General features: G+C 37.6%; 1 protein-coding gene across 3 annotated transcripts; it reads right to left on the bottom strand.

The window, feature by feature from the left end:
- Positions 1-16,193: 16,193 nt before the first annotated feature.
- Positions 16,194-19,806, bottom strand: LOC143552019 (uncharacterized). 3 transcript variants are annotated; one of them, XM_077042327.1, is made up of 10 exons: positions 19,649-19,805; positions 19,052-19,195; positions 18,768-18,963; positions 18,545-18,680; positions 17,875-17,966; positions 17,620-17,796; positions 17,453-17,533; positions 17,305-17,376; positions 17,097-17,210; positions 16,194-17,015 (listed from the first exon to the last, which is right to left on the bottom strand). In XM_077042327.1, the coding sequence occupies exons 4-10, from the start codon at positions 18,675-18,677 to the stop codon at positions 16,845-16,847; spliced, it is 840 nt and encodes a 279-aa protein (XP_076898442.1). In that variant the 5' UTR covers positions 18,678-18,680; positions 18,768-18,963; positions 19,052-19,195; positions 19,649-19,805; the 3' UTR covers positions 16,194-16,844. The 3 variants fall into 3 exon arrangements, with proteins under 3 accessions (XP_076898442.1, XP_076898443.1, XP_076898441.1); XM_077042328.1 differs by having other exon boundaries at positions 18,545-18,677; positions 19,052-19,806; XM_077042326.1 differs by having other exon boundaries at positions 19,052-19,805.
- Positions 19,807-20,266: the final 460 nt, after the last annotated feature.

Genomic DNA, 20,266 nt, shown 5'->3' with positions numbered 1-20,266 from the left:
ATTGTGTCTAAGTTGCTTGATTTTCCCGTCTACTATTTCTATGGGATCCTCTACAAAATTAAGCTTATCGTTTAATTGGACACCCTCTAGTGGTAACACCGATGTCTCATCCGACAGACACCTTTTCAAGTTTGACACGTGAAACACGTTGTGAACTGCACTTAATTCATTTGGCAGTTCTAATCGGTATGCTACAGGACCGATTTTTGCAGTAATGTCGAACGGTCCAATGTATCTAGGGGCTAACTTCCCCGCCTTTCCAAATCTGACTACTCCTTTCCAAGGTGATACTTTCAAATACACTTTATCACCTTTCTCAAATGATAACGGTTTTCTACGGGTATCGGCATAACTCTTCTGCCGATCCCGTGCGGCCTTCAGATTGTTCTTAATTTCAAGGATTTTGCTGGTCGTTTCCTGGACCAGATCTGATCTAATAACCTGTGTGTCGCCCACCTCAGTCCAGCAGAGTGGTGATCGGCATTTCCGTCCATACAATGCTTCGTAAGGTGCTGCCTTTATACTGCTATGGTAACTGTTATTATAGGAAAATTCAACGAGTGGGAGATGTTGATCCCAATTTCCCTTAAAATCCAGTACGCATGCACGAAGCAAATCCTCCAGGGTTTGGATGGTCCTCTCAGACTGACCATCGGTCTGAGGGTGGTAAGCTGTGCTTAGATTAATACGCGTTCCCAGCGCTTCTTGCACAGCTTGCCAAAGCTTGGAGGTGAAATGGCTATCCCGATCGGAGATGATTGAGATGGGTATCCCATGACGAGACACAATTTCATTTATATAAATCTGCGCAAGTCTCTCTGTGTTATAATTATTTCTAATCGGGATAAAATGTGCTGTTTAGGTTAATCGATCCACGATTACCCAAATTGTATCATGTCCTCGTGGCGTCTTGGGGAGATGTGTCACAAAATCCATCGTGATCTGCTCCCACTTCCATTCAGGAATTTCCGGTTGTTGTAACATCCCCGAGGGTTTCTGGTGCTCCGCCTTAACCCTCGCACACGTCGTACACTTGCCGACGTATGTGGCTATATCTTTTTCATACCCGGCCACCAGTAGAACTCCTTCACATCCTTGTACATCTTATCCGATCCCGGATGTATGGAATATTTTGATTTATGCGCTTCGTCCATGATTAATTCACCAAGGTTATGGAGGGTCGGGATCCAAATCCGATTTTTGAAATAGAGAATTTCGTCCACACGCTGTTCGAAATTCTTCTCGTTACCGTAAAGTCCTTCTTTTTCCATTTGTTCCTCTTTCAACGCCTCGCGTTGAGCAACTCGAATCAAATCCGAAAGGTTCGACTGGACTATCATCCCCAGCGCTCGCACCCGCAATGGCTTAACCCGATCCTTCCTACTCAAGGCATCGGCTACGACGTTAGCTTTGCCGGGGTGATAACGGATGTCACAGTCATAGTCGCTTAACAACTCGACCCATCTTCGTTGTCTCATATTCAGTTCTTTCTGATCGAATATGTGTTGCAAACTTTTATGATCGGTGAAGATGGTGCACTTTGTACCATAGAGATAATGTCTCCAGATTTTAAGTGCGAAGATAACTGCTCCCAGTTCTAAGTCATGAGTAGTGTAATTTTTCTCGTGTATTTTTAACTGTCGAGAAGCATAGGCTATGACCTTATTATTTTGCATCGCATCCTAACCCTCTCCGGGATGCGTCACAATACACGATAAAACCATCGTCCCCGTCGGGGAGACTTAAGATCGGCGCTTGGCACAATCTTTGTTTTAGCGTTTGAAACGCCGTTTCCTGCTCTTCACCCCATTCATACTTTCGATCTTTTTGGGTCAGAAGGGTTAAAGGTTGGGCAATGCTGGAAAAGTTTTCTATAAATCGACGATAATATCCAGCTAAGCCTAAGAATTGGCGGATTTCCTTTGGCGATTTAGGCGCTTGCCAATTCTTAACTGCTTCAACCTTACTTGGATCAACGTGTATTCCTTGATGGTTTATAACGTGACCAAGGAATTGCACTTCTTGTAACCAGAAGTTACACTTGGAGAATTTTGCATACAACTTCTCCTGATTTAGAAGCTCTAAAATTAATCTTAAGTGTTGCTCGTGCTCTCCTTTACTCTTCGAGTATATCAAAATATCGTCAATAAACACAATGACGAATTTATCGAGGTAGGGCTTACAGACTCGATTCATGAGATCCATGAACACTGCTGGCGCATTTGTTAGTCCAAAAGGCATAACTAAGAATTCGTAATGGCCGTAGCGAGTCCGGAATGCAGTTTTTGGGATGTCCTCCTCCTGAATTCTAACCTGATGGTATCCCGATCTAAGATCTATTTTTGAGAAGTAGCTCGCACCTTGTAGTTGGTCGAACGGATCACCGATTCGGGGGAGAGGATACCTATTTTTGATTGTCAACTTGTTCAGCTCCCTGTAATCAATGCACATTCTAAGGCTTCCGTCCTTCTTTTTCACGAATAGTACTGGTGCACCCCACGGGGAATAACTAGGACGTATAAATCCTTTATCCAACAATTCTTGCAATTGGTTGGATAATTCTTGCATCTCTGATGGTGCAAGTCGGTAGGGTGCCTTAGCAACAGGGCCAGCTTGAGGTAATAGATCGATTCTGAATTCGACCTGTCGGGTTGGCGGTAATCCAGGAAGTTCTTCTGGGAAGACTTGTGGGAATTCGCGTACCACTGGAATATCATCCACCCGTTTCTCCTCAGAATCAGTGGCCGTCAAGCTTGCTAGATACGCCACGCATCCTTGGCGTATGTATTTTAACACCTTGAGGTGGGATATAAATGGTATTATGGTGCCTGACTTTTCTCCTTGCACTAGTATCTCTTCGTCATCCGACACCCGGATCTTGACGATTTTCTTTTCACAGTTTATTTCTACTTTGTTGCGTGCTAACCAATCCATTCCCACTATCACGTCAAAACTACCCAATTCTACCGGTAATAAGTCAATCGGAAGGGATTGATCGTTCAGAATAAAAGGGCAATTCCGAACTATTCGATTAACTATCATGGTTTTACCGTTAGCGACTTCTACGGTATAAGGTTCTATGGTCTCACCAATTGGAAGGTTTGCTATCGACAGGAATTTAACGGAAACAAAACTCCTATCGGCGCATGTATCAAATAATACAGAAGCGTAATGATCAGAGACGATGAATGTACCTGTCACTACACTGGGGTCCTGGCGTGCTTCGTTCGCCCCCATCACAAATGCTCGGCCTCGCGCCGGATTGGACGACGATGCCTGACCCGTGGGTTGCCGCCCATTTCCTCCCTGGTTCAGCTTCGGACAGTTTCTCTTGAAGTGATCTGTGCCACCGCATTCAAAGCAAGCACGACTGGTGGTCATCACTTGATTTCCTTGTGGGTTTTGTTGTCGGGCTGATTGGGTCCTAAATGGCTGCGCACGGATAGGTTGCGGTTGCCGGTTCAAGTTGTTCAGGTTTGTCCTACAACTCGGTGCGTAGTGCCCAATCCTGCCGCACCGGTGGCACACCACTTCTTTGCACATGCCACCATGGTGGTAACCGCATTTCCCACACTTAGGAAAGTTCCCCTCTGCGGTTCTTGCCTTCCGCCTGAACTAGTCATGGCGTAGTTCTGGGCAGTGGGCCTAGCACGTTTACCTTGCTGCTTTTCCTGGATCCTATGGTCATGTGTACCCCGCTTTCCCCCAGCGGATTCTCCCGCCACCTTCAGTGACCCGCTCCTTACGAAATCATACGTGACGATACCAGCTTGCGTCACCGCACCCTCATACGTCCGGTGTCCCCCAGAATTGACTATACTCCTTACAACTGGAGTTAGCCCCCAAATATAACGCTCAACCCTTTTCGATTCTGGGGTGACCAACCATGGTACCAATCGCGACAACTCATTAAACCGGTTCGTATAACCCAAATGGTCTGCCCCCTGCATCTCCAGGTTCCACAATTCATTTTCTAATTTTTGCAATTCGTTTTTCGGGCAGAAATGTTCCAGTACAAGAGCCTTGAGCTCTGTCCAGGTCATGCGGTTTGTCGCCGCCTGACCCCGGGTCTGCACTATCGTGTTCCACCATGTCAAGGCATGGTCCATGAATGTGCAGGTAGCATACTTAACAACACAATTCTCGGGGCAGTTGCTGATATTCATAACGGATTCTATTTTCTCCATCCACTTAACCAACCCATTTGGTCCTTCAGACCCGCTAAACTCTAGAGGTTTGCACAACATAAAGTCTTTGATCGAACATCCCCTGGATGCACGAATCGGTTCAGTACAGTTCGTCTCTACCGTAGGTATAGGGCCATTACTGTCTGTAACGACCACCCTAGGCGGTGCGTCATTACTCGGAATCGTGTTATCATTCTGTGGAGGATTAACATTTTGTTCCCCGTCATTATTGGTGGTCGTTTGATTGCTCGGAGGGGCTGGATTGGTCGAATTGTTAATACTGGCGGCGATGCGCGATACTATATCCGGTATCGCCGCCTCTAACTGTTGAGCAATCAAACGGCTCACGTCCACTTCCGACAATTGGGCTGAACGTTTTGGTGCCATTCTACACAACATCAAGAAAATATATATAATTAATACAAGTTCCAATCATAAAACACAACAAACATTCCATTCATTAATAAACATTAGTACATATTACATCCATGTCAGTTCGCATACGTTTCCTGTCATCATTACATAAGTTAAGTTTTCCTACATAGGGCCTATGTCGGCATCATCTCGACATAACCCTCAATGGGTCAGTGCTTGAATGATAACCAAAAGTATCTATAACGATATACCCCAAAAGAGACCCCCTTAAGGGCCAGTGGTTGTATTATAACTACCCAAGATTCACTCTATGTTAGCATCACCACTAACTGCTTACATAGAGTATCAAAAAGCGGCCCCTGTCTACTCCCGTCCTAACACAACTAAACACGGTGGTATACCAAACCCACCAACACCGCCACCAACACCACCATCACAGCCAGCATAACCCGGATCCGCGTCTCCATCCGGCCGATCATCCACTGGGAGTATGAGCACTCCCTCTTCAGCTGCGAAATCGCATACTGGTGGTCCAGTATGCAGTCCCCTATGTACATCCGCCTCTGCACCCCCACCGTCAAGGCGGCGGAGTGCTCATTCACCTGTCCGGTGAGCACTCGTAGCCACGCCGCCGCGTCCCTCTCCTGCCTAGGGAGACCCCACACAGGTGGAGTCACAGGCTCGGGCTGGGAGCGGGAGGACTCGCCCCTGCGGGTAGCAGGTCTGGGTGGGGGAGAGGTAGGTGGGACCCGCGGAACACTGATCCGCGCCGTGAGGCGGGGTCCGAATCCGGGAGGGATAGGGACGGCCTGTGGTGCGGGTGGGGTAGGAGATCTAGCAATCCTGGCAGGGGAGGACTGGCTAGAGCTCCTAACACTAGCCTCGCTAGGCTCAGAGCTGGATGATACGGGGAGGCTCCCAGAGTTCCCGGAGCTGACTTCCTCCGGGTCCTCCTCCATCGATACACTAGGTGTTCTTGACATTCTAACCTGCACACAAGTTAACAAACATATAGTTCTTTCCATAGTGTAAATCGTAATCAAATTAATATACACTTACTTATACAACTTGACCACACACAATATTATCATATATTTGCACATATGTTGCCAATTTTACCTATTAAAGTCCCCCGTGACTTCCCCTGAATTCCCTCGTGCGGACAAGTCTGTTATTATGTTCCGGACCATAATAACTCACTTGTCCATCCAAGTTCATCCAGACTTCGTCACAATAAATTATTAGTTGATATTCAGATCCTATAACACTTGAGCTACTGGTTATATTTTAGGTATCTTTTAAAGACATCCTAATTCTTTATAACCAATGGCTCTGATACCAAGTTCTGTAACACCCCGTAACCGCAGCGGAAACGTACATGGGATGCAACAGACACATCTGATATCAACAGCATTGCTTATAAAGAAAACACCACTACATTAATTTAAACGAATTACATTGTTCCGAGTTTCGTTACCGACTAGGCGTTATCACATAAGTTTTACCAATAGTACGTTAACATGTTTAAAACAAAATATAGACCCTTAAGCTTCCACAAAATAGCACACATCATCAAGCACGTATCACTCATTCCAATTTGGGTGTACCTAGAAAGCATGTAAAGAAAACGGGTCAACTACGAATTGTTGGTGAGTTTCACTAAATTAAGTAAACCATGACAAATCATTTTAATAATCATAAATTAATGATGTAATTATGCTGAGCCTACAAGTGAAAACTCTGTTAACCCAGAAACACATTTAATAACCTCTGGGGACACTGTTAACCCAGAAACACATTTAATAACCTCTGGGGACACTGTTAACCCAGAAATACATTTAATAACCTCTGGGGACACTGTTAACCCAGAAATACATTTAATAGCCTCTGGGGACACTGTTAACCCAGAAATACATTTAATAACCTCTGGGGACACTGTTAACCCAGATCACTGTTTCGGGCCTTACAATATTAGCAACTCAGACAATTACCATCTTAATACATTACCGTACGATTCCCGTACAATAAACATTATATAAATACATTCATTTCCATGCGATCGGCATGTACTTAAACACTTTGATAAAAACATGCTTTCCGCCCCGGGAAAATATTTAAAACAGTTCAATAAAAAGGGGCTTGTGAAACTCACCTTTTTGGTGAGCAGAGATGTAATACTGGCACGGCTACCTGTCCGGATCTGTAATACGATCCCTAAGTCGTTACTACACAATTTCTATTAATATAACTTAAATTCGTGTTAACCGGTACGTCCGGGGACACTGTTAACCCAGTACCGTACACGATCCGGGGACAATGTTAACCCCGATACACTTCTCAGGACTTAGATTGTGATATCACTTAGAGTTTGACCGTCAAAATTATTATTATTTTGTTTACCTCGTTTTGCGTGCCTAGCACTGTTATCTGTTTTTATGTTTCAAAAATGAGTTTGGTCACACACGACCCGAAAATAGTGTTTGACTAATATTTTAGTTAAAGCCGTGAATTTAGAGCTCGGTTTAGTCGCCCCGTTTGGCCGCGGGTCCCGTTTCCGTCGTTAATACACCGGAAACTGCTAAATCGGATAAAATTACCCAAATCATCCGAATTATTTTCGGATGATTTATTTTTACTTGATTACTTAGTTTCATGAAAATAGTCCATTTTTAGGGTTTTTATACACCAGTCAGCTCGCTTAGGCGAACTTTGCCGGTTTACGCGTTTTAAGCTATAAAAGTTTGTTTTTATGTTCTGTTTAGCACAAATAATTATCCGTTTAGTCTCGGATCTTGAAATTTTGCACAAATCAGTTTTTGACAGTAAGGAATTTTATAAAAATATTTCCAGAATTAATTTTTATATTTAACATTTATTTATCTATTTTTAAACGTCATTTAAACACCAAATATGTCGAAAATACCAAACGACCTTAGAAATATCCCAAATTTTTCTGGGATGACTCCTGCCATCCACATAGTTCCCAGTAATATTTACAGAACCAAAAACTCATTTTTCATGCCATTTTCACCAAAACCGAGCTAGAAAACCCTAGAACTCGTTTTAACGAAAAGCCTACTTAGACTTCTCCAATGGACCTGAAATTTTGTGTGTGACTTTTATATAATATAAAAAGTTTATCTGAATTTTTCCAGAATTTTTCATGATGTTTAGCTATTTTTCAGCATTTTTAGCCAAAACCGAGCATTAAATTCACCAAATATTCATCCTTTATCCAAAAATTATCAAAATTTCACAGATCTCATATTTTCATGTGTAGATCATCTCTGTGAAATTTCGTGACTCAACTCTAAGTCTACCACAATCTGTCCAAATCTTACAAATCATACGAAAAACCGAACTACCTTGTGTTTCTAGCTTTAGATCGCAAAGATCTTGCTTTCTAGCCTTTGCTAGCAACTAGATACAACACCTACAAACACAAAAACACCATACCAAGCAAGTTATACCCACAATCAAGCCATTTCTTTCATGGTTTCGGTTAAGACATCAAAACAAAGGTTTTAACCGTAAAAATTCGTTTTTGACTCTTTTAACTCCTTTCTTGGACCAAGATCCCTTGTATAACTTGTATACATCACTTAATCATGCAAGAATCGGTTTCATCTCGGGTTTTCATCCATTTTTCACTTGAAACCTCATTTTCTCATGATTTTGGAATTAAAAAGCAAGATCTAACCATAATAACATGTTTATACCTTGTGGATCTTCTTAAAAATCAAAGGTTTTGGTTGAATGTGTAAAGGGTTGAGAGGATTTGGAGAGTTGGAATGTAAAAAAAAAAGAAAATGAAGTGTGTGTGTGTGTACCCATGGACCGATCGGTCCATGTATGTGTGGGGGGGGCCCACATCTCAAACCTTGGCCACACATTTGGATTGTGTAATCCGGATAACGTTGTGGATAATCTGGTTCAGTTCGTTTTTCAGTTAAACACTTAATTCGGCTTAAAACGAGGCTAAAACGGTGGTTTTTCGGCTTAAAAATAAAATTTATATAAAACCGATTTAAAATCTTTAAAAACTTAAACCATGACATTAATTGACTCAACACATCATATTGTCGGTCATTGTGCATCTTTTTCGGCTTGATCGATCGTCTCTTGCTTGGTTTGATGTTAAAGGTTTCGTTTAACGTACCGACGTACTAATAAATCGAAATCCTTTTTCTGTGCTATAATTCACTTATCCCGAAGCCTTAATACTTTGTAAGCCTTACTAAACATCATATATTTCATCTATGACGTAATCCCCGATCCGTTCAGGTTTCAATAACCGTTCATCGGTTAATCGTAATTCCAATACGACTAACTGTACATTCGAGTATAATTCGTACTGTGAATCTTATATACTCGTACAAACACATTATAATTCATATATTTAGTATTAAATAACACATAAATGGTATATTCCGGCTAGGGTATACCTGAATTTGCCGGAATCGTTACACCGGACTTGTATCAACACGAAAATGTTGATCAAGGTGCTCTGGTATATCATGAAAACGTAATTAAAGAAACTGAGGATGATTTGGAGAAGATCGTGCAGCGAACGGTTCCTTCACTCAAAGAAGTGACTGATGATGACATTGAAAGATGGTTCAAACGCCAGAAAGTGGGTAAGATCATCAGTGCTTTTCGGTATGTAGATAAAGAAAGAAAGGATACTGCTGCTGCTTGGATTGAGGCAAATCAGATGACTACTTTCAAGACTGCTTCTAAGGTACATGGTGACATTGTCTCCTGGCTCTATGATTCAGACCTTAAGGTATGTATTGTTAAATGGGAAAAAGGTGTGCAATATTACGAGAGGATAGTGGATGTTCTAACACTACCGCGTTGGGATGTACGCACCCTCGCGAGACGTCCATTTATCAATCGTGGGGGCAACCGAACTGCTGAGTGGTTTCATCAACACTTACTGTTCGAGGTCAACCATGGATTCTAATTCTTCAAGCCCCAGGTCCCAAGACGTAAACGTACTGATGAGATTGATCCAAGGACCGGCTGGAAGAAACTTGTTTTGAAAGTGAAGCCACCAAAGACAATGAAAAGAGTTCCTGTGAAGACAATGCCGCAAGATATTTATCTGTCTTTCAACCGTTGGTACTATGACAATCGTACTGGCGAGGCCGTTATTGTTCGTGGTCGAGGACTACAGACTGAGCTCATCAAGATAATCGATCCGATGTGGTTGGTTAATCTATCAGAGACAGACAATGACGTGCTACACAAGAAGCAAATTTTGTTTGAACGCCAAGAAGATTACGACCTGGCTATGCAATTCCAACGTGTTGTTCGTGTATGCCATGAACATGGGATTCATAGTTGCAGAGATTGGCAGACAAAGCGTTTCAAATAAGTTAAAGACAAAGAGCTCAAGACGAGGGGGTGTCTGTTAGTGCACGGTTTTGCGTCTCGAGTCTTTGTAATTATCATTAATGTTTATTTGATTATTTTAATGTAATATTTAATGTTTGTTTATCTAATTCGTTATGTTATGTCTAGTTCGCTAGGAATGTTAGCGAACTAAGACTAGTTCGTTAAGGTTAAGTCTAGTTCGCTAGGAATGTTAGCGAACTAGGATTTTATAATGTATTCCCTCCTGATTCGTTAGGGGATGTTAACGAATCAAGGGGTGGTTCGTTAAGATTAAGTTATTTAACGAAGGGGATGCTGGTTCGCTAGGGGATGTTAGCGAACCAGATCGTCTTCTATATATAGTGAACCACTGTTCACTTGTAAATGTTGAAGTTTTGAGAGAACTAATTATATTCAGAAAGATTAAAGTATTCTCTCTCTCTCTCAAGCTTCACGATTAATATTATTGATAATATATATTACATAACAATCAAACTAAGGTATAAAAGAGTTAGATCCGTATAATTAATATCAACATATAGATCTGAATCATATCTAAGTTATTGATTAGAACGAGTGTTAATCAGGGGATCAAACATGAACCTACAAAACAGACACCGTGAGCTCATTACGGGAAGGACAAGAGGGGGGTCTTCCCATAACCACCCTCCGGCGTGAGAATAAGTACAATTCTGACGGAGATAAAGTACTTAAGTATATAGAGAGAGTACAGTAGGAGTGAATGAATACCTCATTAAGATTGAGTGGGTATTTATAGCCGAAGAGTGTGGGAGGGTGATTGGGCCAGCTGTCATTTTCAGAAGATGCTCTCGTAACCACCTGGTCACGTGTCCTCGAATGATAGGTTCAGCTATACGTCGCATGTGCATGTATAACAACCTAGACACGCGTCCTTATGAGATAGGGTGATAAATACCCCTGGCCATGTGCATGGTTATAACGGCCTTGCCAGGTGTCTTTTATTCATTGGTCGAGATATCACGTATTGCCCGAGAAAGCATCTTGGTAAATCTTCTAGAAAGTGAATAGTTAGTTACAGCTGTCCTTTGGCATTGCCTCCTAAGCATTTACATAGGTAAATATATTATCCTGCGGATGACTTCTGAGGATGCCAGGATGCTTCCGCGTATGGTATAAGGACGTTCATCCTTTACACAATTATGCGGGTCTGTATGTCCCACGGGTGCCTTATGAGTAAGGATCCTTTGAACCGCGGGTGGTACTTAAGGGTATTTGAGTCTTTTTGGTACCCTACCTCTATGATACCGAAACAACTTCGAATATCACTTCAACTAAAGTAAAATAGACCAGTATGACTTCAATCAATGACACTATAAAGTATAAACATAATAAAAATGTTGATCCACTAAATGCAAGAATTAATATATATATATATATATATATATATATATATATATATAGTAGGAAAAATAAGTAGTTTCCTAGGAAGACTAAGAATAAATCATAGCCATTGGATCATGTTAATAAATGGTTGAGATTTAAAACTACCAAAAACCGACATAGTTTCCTAGAATTACTCTTTCACCATTATAACCGACATAGTTTTCTAAATTTATTCTTTTACCATAGTTTGTAATGTCAAATGTCAAAAATTTGTTGGTTCTTACCATTCCTAGGAAACTCTTTATTCTTAGTTGAACCCTTTTCTATATATATATATATATATATATATATATATATATAGGATGAGTATTATTACAGAACTCTTAAATTATTTAAGAACATGAAGGAACCCTTGAAAACTAACGTTTTTTATAATTTTTTTTGTATGTTAATGTTCATTGAGAGTAGTTTTATCATTTTTTATATCTATATCTATGATTACAATTTTGAAAATTAGTTTTTATACATATCTATGTTTTGTTTAGACCTATGAAATTTGTTAGTACATAAATTTTACATATATGTAAATTTGTGATTAATATATGTAATAAAAATTTTTTATATAAAATATGATAAAACCACTCTTAAATAATGTTAATATATAAAAAAAATTAAAAAATTGTTTGGTTGTTAAGGGTTCGTAAGAGTTCTTAACTTTTTTAGAGTTCTTAAATGATATCAACCCTATATATATATATATATATATATATATATATATATATATATATATATATATATATATATATATATATATATATATATATATATATTTATAGGTATTGGATCATTTCAGAAGATTTTTTACAGTGAGAAGTGAATGTGTAACTCCATTAATCCCTAATTTCACTCTCTTTCTTATGTGTAGGTGCGTTGTGTAGGTGCATATGTATGTGTGTAGGTACGTATATTTGTATATGTGTACGTATGTTTGTATATGTGTATGTATGTTTATATGTGTGTAGGTACATAGGTTTGAATGTGGCTCAGTACATTTATCTTGCAAGATCCATCCCCTATATATATATATATATATATATATATATATATATATATTAGAAGAAAAGGTGAAAAGTAATAAATTTAATTATTTTGGTAAGTAGAAAAGGACTTTTGGTGGCCGTATAATGTACATTTAAATGACAAAAAAAATAACTTTATGTGACTTCAAAATGTACTTTTTGGTGGGCGTAAAATGTACATTTAGAAAGAAGATGTATGTTTTTATTAGACTCATCGTTTGAGCTAAGGCCCATTGAGATCCGGTTCAATGAGCCTATTTCCACCCTCAAACGAGCAGGAGCATCCGCCTTTTCCTTTCTAATTTTTATAACATACTCCATCCTAGAGCTGCACAAAAGAACCTGCTAACCGATCCCAAAACCCGAACCGTTTTGAAACAGATTGAAACTGTAGGTTCGAGACTGGTTTGGTGTTTCAGAAAGCAAACCGTTTAAAAACCAACGGTTCACAAGCTGATCTCAAGAACCGGATGTTGATCGTTTGAAAGACTAGTTGTTGGGTAACGGCTTTGTGACTGTTTTCTACCCCTTTTTACCGTTCTTTGAAGACCATTTATCCCCTGTATGTTAGTATGAACATATATTGTTGTTTTGGTTAGTCACGACACTTAAAAACGCAAAACCGAACCACTATACATACATTATCAAGTCTCAAACTATGGCAACCGAGCAATCTCAATCATTCGTTAATGTTGGTGCATTCTTAACAAAAGCCAAATTGTGCAAATTTTTACCAGCAAATCAAAATCCTTTTCAACATTTATATTCATAGAAGATGCCAAATGGTACAAAACGTACTTGTTACAAAAATGTGCTATGCTTTCAAATCCCGAGTTACACTCAACTATGAAACATGCTATTGAAAAGCGTTGCCCATCAAAGAAAAGCACTCCCGCTCAAAGTCAATAAATAATAGCGCGGGATGGAAGCCTCTGAAAATTTTGATATATTGGCTTGGGGGAAAAGAAAGGAAACACAATTTCCGTTCATAGCCTCCACAGGAACGTCCAAGCTTCTTCGGAATCCGATTTTTCTACTAGTAACATGACTTTATCAAGTACAATATAAGACTTGCTCCCATCGTCATGGAAATGTGCATTTGCTTGAAGGATTACTTGGATGTGGCGGAACGTATTTAAAAAGTTTTAGCCCTCAAATGCAAACATCCACTCGAGTAGGAAATAAAAAAATATAAAAGTATCAAGCGAACGTTTGTCTCCACTCTCCAATGAAGAACTCATGTACAACCTATCGATACACATGGACCACTGTGGAGAATCAACAATATACAAGGTGCTTAGACGAGTCGAGAACAACAAACCCAAAGACCAAGAACAAATAAAAATAAAGAATAAATAAAATGGGCAATTTCATATATACCCTTACAAATATTGAAAATATCATATATACCCATGCAAAATTTAAAATATCGTATATGTCCTTACAAAGTTATTAATAATTTAATATATCATATATACCCAATTCATTAAAAAAATTTAAAAAAACAACCATATTAGTTTAGTTTGATTAGATGCGATAAAAGACATTACAATGTAGACCATTCAATGCGATAAATCGTCGAATGGTTGGCAATTTTGAAGAAGTTATGAGAGACGATTTGGTTGTCGTTAAAGGTGAAAGACGTCGTTAAAATTAAAATAATAACATCGGGTATAAACACATTATTTAATAGAATGGGTAGAATGGTCTATTCGTTAAAAAATGAGCATGTATGAAAGTTAAAATTTTTGAAAAATAACGGTAAAATGATTATTTATTAAATTATTATTAATTAATAGGGGTATATATGATACTTTAATTGAGTTTATAAGGGCATATATGATATTTTAAGTTTTGCTTGGATATATATGATATTTGTAATATTTGTAAGGGTATATATGAAATTAATCCTAAATAAAAATAATGGATTTTGAATCGTAATCATATAAATTATGTTTTTTTTTCTTTTCAATGATCTTGTATGATTTTGGGATTTCTAATGTCAACAAAAATTAATTTGATGTTATTATGTTATAGGGTAAAGTTAAAATACAAAGGCCAACAAAAATGAGAAGGGTGAGAAAGAATCTAATCCATTGATCTTAGATTTGGATGGTGGATATTAATACATGAATAAAAATAGATGAGAAGGGCATGAAGGTAGTAACCCACTTATGAAGACATTCTCTCTCCACATGCAAGACACATGTCAATTTCTCCATCATTTTAAAACGTCTATAACTTTTTCATACGACATTTTTTTAGAAAAATTTTTTACCATAATAACAAGCGTTTTTTTATCTTTAATATGAATATCATATTGTTATATAAAAACAAAAGAAAAGTTGGTGGGTTTTTTTATATTGTGTTATTTGGTTGTTCATTGTGTTTTTAATTGGATTTTTCTATGCATTGTGTTATATATTTTGGTCATTGTGTTTTTCAATTGATACTCATACGAAAGATAAAAATTAACACAAAGATTACGTCATTGTGTCTTTTGTGTGTCATTGTGTCTTTGTGCTCAACATTTGTCTTTATACTTATTTTTGTGTTTTAGTCATTGTGATCAATATTCACTTAATTTGAGAAAAATAGTATTATGTTGTTTGTGTATTAAGGCATTGTGTAGTATATAGATTCCATTGTGTTTTACATTTCAGCTCATTATGTTATATGTATTTATCATTGTGTCTTAAGTTTCAGGCCATTGTGTTATATTATTTACCATTGTGTCTTACGTTTCTAACCATTGCGTTATATGTATTTACCATTGTGTCTTACGTTTCAGGCCATTGTGTTATATTATTTACCATTGTGTCTTACGTTTCTGGCCATTGCGTTATATGTATTTACCATTGTGTCTTACGTTTCAGGCCATTGTGTTATATTATTTACCATTGTGTCTTACTTTTTCGGCCATTGTGTTATATGTATTTACCATTGTGTCTTACGATTCAGGCCATTGTGTTATATTATTTACCATTGTGTCTTACGTTTCTGGCCATTGTGTTATATGTATTTACCATTGTGTCTTACGTTTCAGGCCATTGTGTTATATTATTTACCATTGTGTCTTACGTTTATGGTCATTGTGTTATATTATTTACCATTATGTCTTACGTTTCAGGCCATTGTGTTTATATGTATTTACCATTGGGTTTTACGTTTCAGGCCATTGTGTTATATGTATTTACCATTGCGTCTTACGTTTCAGGCCATTGTGTTATATGTATTTACCATTGTGTCTTACGTTTCAGGCCATTGTGTGGTTATATGTACTCATTATTGTGTTTTACGTTTCAGGTTATTGTGTAATATGCATTCATCATTGTGTTTTATGTATTAGATAATTTGTTGGTATTTTTATTATATATACATACTATTACACAACGGTATTATTAGTATTTAAAAAAAACACAATGATTAGATGAAAGACACAATGGCGAAAAACACAATAACAAACAGAAAGACACAATGACGAAAAATGACACAATTATACGTAAAAAGACACAATGACGTAAATTATTTTTTATTATTATATAACAAAATTATACACATATTAAAGGTAAAAAAACGCTTGATATTTTGGTGAATTTTATTTTTAAAAAAAATATCATATGAAAAAATTATAGACGTTTAAAAATGATGGGGATCTAACATGTGACTTGCATGTGGAGAGAGAAAATGTGTAATGTTACTTTTATACCATTTTTCCTTTGGTCTCTACTTGACACATGTCAATTAATTATGGCTTCTCATCCTTCTCATTTTTGTTTCCCTTTGTAGAATAACTTGACCCTATGTTATAAGTCTTTTTCTTTGAATAAAATAACAGTTCCAAACCGGCTCTTATACAAACCCGTTCTCAAACCAAACTTAACTGGTTCCATAGGCTCACGATCTTCGGCCCTTCAAACCAGCTTGACTATGGTTGACTAGGAAATGGTTCGGTTCCAACCCAAACGGGATAGGGTTACAAACTGAATTGGGTGCACATCTACTCCATCCCTTAATATGCCATACCATAGATTATACAAACGCATATTCAGTATACATACATACGGTACTCTATTTGATCACCGAATTGTGGTATAGGCTACAAGACCACCAACGGTCTTTCGACTTGTGTGCTACAGCACTGGCAATTTGTCTCCCAGGATACAATAAATCAACGTGCGTAAATTCATTAATCAACTCTAGCACAAATAAAATGATAACCCAAGCAAACTGGTGAGAACAACAAGGATTTCAAGTTTACAAAAGCTTTGTTTATACAATAACAAAGTTGTAGCTCTGGTCTAAAGGGATAGAGATTTGGGAGTGATTTGCACCTTTTGGCTAAGGAACCATACAAAGATTTCTTTCAATAAAAGCAACCAAAACATAAAACTCGGCTTACTGAATCTATAATAGTGCACAAAACTATAGTAAGAAAAACGTTTGCACAAAACTATTCTTAGTCAGCCTGCTTTTGTTCCTTTTGGTCTTCTGCTTGACTCGATCCCGAACCAGAAGCAGAAACAGCCATTTGAGATGCACCATATGTTATACTCTCCATCATCTCAGTAAAAGTCAGTTTATTGTACAACATATCCAAATCCTCTTCAGCTTCAGGAGATTCCCCGGGCTGAAGCAATATAACATAACAATAATAATCAACATCTCCAAACAATCGAGGTTTTAAACAGGTTAAAAGCTATAACATTACCTCGTACAATTGTGAGTTAATTAACGCAACAGCCCTAACAACATGTGTCTTAGGACCATATATGTACACTATTCTTTCATGTTGTGGGCCACCAGGAGGAGCTTCATCAATCATCTTAACATTCACACATGCACATTTTAATTACCAAATTAGAACTTGCTTAATTGTTACAACTTACAAGTCAATATATGCAATTAACATAACAGACCTGCAACCAAGAACCAGATGCTACTTGCAGTGCCAAGACATTTCTTAAACCTTTCCCAAGGAGACACGCAAACTATATATATAACTCACATCAGAAAACTTAATTAGATAACAGACCCGCTTAATATCTTGGTCAAATAGAGTGTCACCTTGTTGACGTGGAGTCTTATTCTATGCTCATACACAGTTGGTGGCATCAGAATTATTGGAAAACTCAAGCCATTATATGACTGCATAGAACTTTCAATGTGTGAGCATGAAAAAACCCCAACGAGTGTCAAATATTTAAATTTGAAATATAAGATGGTTAACTGGCCTCTATGATTTTGTCAAGAATGAGCTCCTCAGCCGTTTTAACTTGTTCCTCTGTACCCATTAAGTCAAGAAACAAATGACAATGACACAGGGATTCAGAATCAACTACAAGCCCAATTGTGGCTTTTGAGATTCTGTGAATTTCGTGCAACTCTTCATATTTAATAGCGTTGACAAGCTGTGAAGAACAGATACAATGATCAGTAAAAAAAAAGAAAACCAGGTACTTTATTAGAAAATTTGAGACGTTGCATACTTCCTGTCTCCGCATCCGGTATACTTTTCTGTCTGGTTTGGCTCCTGCAGCAATTTCCTCAGCTATATGCTTATATTTCTTAGCATCATCTTCTGATCATGAGAAAAAGTAATACTTTGATTATATGCAATTAAACCTTATAATTAGCAGAAGAATCCATTGACCAGTATTGCAACTAACATTATTCAGGTGACTACTTGCAATGGTCTTATATGAACAACTTTGAACAGAGCATATATTACTACTTTTTTGGTAAAAAATATAAGAACAAACACATAATTCACAACAAGGGAATTGTCGATGCAAAAATGACAGTAACATCCAAACAAAATCAACAATTGAGATGTTAATAATCAATCCCTATGGTTTGTTCCTGAAACCTATTGTAACATCACGGGTGTATGTGGAAACGTTGATCACAACTTTTAGGTGATAAAGTAAATCACTTAGATCTAATCCATCAGATTAACTACACAAATAAATAAGGTATAAGATCTATATATGCAGAGTGCAGACCACATCAGAATCTCCCGAATTAGAAAATAAACGTCACCACAAGAGATACAACAAGCACCGATCTATCGATGTTAACTTTCAGTGTTAAATTTGAGGATCAAAACATTAAAAATGGTGGATCAGCGTTACATTTGGGTGAAACTGAACTTCTTACCAAAAATTTTAAAATAATAGAGTTCACCAGTTGACGGATCGGTGTTAACTTTCAGTAGAGCTTTAGGCAACCGCAGATTTGGTCCTTCGATTTTGGCCTTCGCGTATTTGTCGGATTCAGAATTTTGCTCCATCTTCTGCAAGGAGAATTGAAAATTGCAAAATGCGGGTCAGTGATAAATTTGGGTAAATTGTGAAGTGATTTAGGCATAACTTTAACTTACACTTAAGTCCTCTAAGACGTAACTTATTAACGCTTAGTCCCTGCATCGTGTATCAAGACGGAGTTGCGGACTTGCTGTTAAATAGCCCGGTGTCATTCGTTTGTTGACCTTTTGCCATTAAATACTTGTTCACGAGATTTCCCATTTTGCAATTCTTTTCCATACATAAAGAACTGATATTCCAAATGCCACTAAGCTGCATTTGGAATGTGTAATTCAAAGTTTAATCATTTATGATTATCGATACGTAAAGCAATGTATGCATATTGTTATGTAGTTTGTACCTTTGACATCCATTCGGTGATTTCTTTAACACCGCAATGTCGGGATAGTGCTACAGCATATATCACCATCATGTTGCAAGTGCTAAGCACAGAGGCTTCCTTTGTGTACAACACGTCTTTCAAATGGTAAGAGAACAGCAACACCTATCGAAAGAAGAACATATAGCTAAGAAATTCAAATGGTACAATAGTCAAAAACCGATGATATAGCCTAAGATTTAACAACGGTGAACTAACCGAATAAATATCAATAACTTTTAAAAGGTAAACAAACACACGGTTCAATTACATGAGCCCATATTGAAGGATCTAACTAACTAGTAATTGAATAAAAGAATTCCAGAATTGATGTGGCAAAACGCAGAAGGCTTGTTGTCATGATTCATACAAATGAAAAAAGAGGCATTCATGAAATAATAATAATTTCTAGTTTTCTACACATAAACTCAAAACATAAATAATGTTTGTAAGAGAGTTAATTAGGGTTTCAGTATCCACTGAATCAATCAGGAATCTATCTTAAATCAGTTTGAGCAAAATAATAATAATATAAAATCATAGCACAATTACAACCTAAAACGAGAATCGAAAACTCACTTTCGGCCAAAGAAGAAGAAATCAGAATAGAGATTGGCCCCAAATTCACAAACCCTAGAAATGAAGAAATTAGCAGATTGGGTTTTTACATTTTAGCGGGTAAAAGTAATAAAAGAGATGATGATTCATTGTGTTACTTTTTTTTTTTTTTTTACTTCACTGAATACTATTTTTCACCATTTTTTTTAAGTTTTTTTTTTTGCAGGAAAAAAAGTATAGATGAATCTTATTAGTTTTTGAAAAGGGAAAATGACCAAAATGACTATTTAAACATACAAATTTTTTGACTAACCCCAAAACTAAATAATACCTAAAATGGTCTTTTTCTAAACGGAAGGATCCACTATAATAAAATTGAAATCCGACAGATTTATTTGACACTCTTTTGTTTTTGAACAAACCATATCTTGAAACTTATACACTTAAACGGTCGGGCCCGACCATTTTAAAAAAACCGATCGTTTAGTTTTGACGCCGACCCTTTATTAAACAGTCGGTTTGACGGTTTAATAAATGATCTGCCAATGGATCGCTTCCGTTAGGCATTCATATATACTCTTTCGACCAACATATCAATTATGGCGGCCTTCACATCTTATCCGTCATAGCCAAACTAAA

The sequence above is a fragment of the Bidens hawaiensis genome, unplaced genomic scaffold, assembly GCF_021521415.1.
Source record: "Bidens hawaiensis isolate Kalapana, Puna unplaced genomic scaffold, B.hawaiensis_p1.1 tig00016751_1, whole genome shotgun sequence".
Taxonomy (NCBI): domain Eukaryota; kingdom Viridiplantae; phylum Streptophyta; class Magnoliopsida; order Asterales; family Asteraceae; genus Bidens; species Bidens hawaiensis.
Note: the sequence above shows the minus strand (reverse complement) of the source record. Positions and strands in the feature narration are given on the sequence as shown.

Coding starts and splice junctions, on each gene's coding strand:
- LOC143552019 (XM_077042328.1), bottom strand. CDS start 18,677: ATGGAGCAAAATTCTGAATCCGACAAATACGCGAAGGCCAAAATCGAA. Junction 17,967..18,544: donor CTATTATTTTAAAATTTTTG/GTAAGAAGTTCA, acceptor TCTCATGATCAG/AAGATGATGCTAAGAAATAT. Junction 17,377..17,452: donor TAAGACTCCACGTCAACAAG/GTGACACTCTAT, acceptor TTATATATATAG/TTTGCGTGTCTCCTTGGGAA.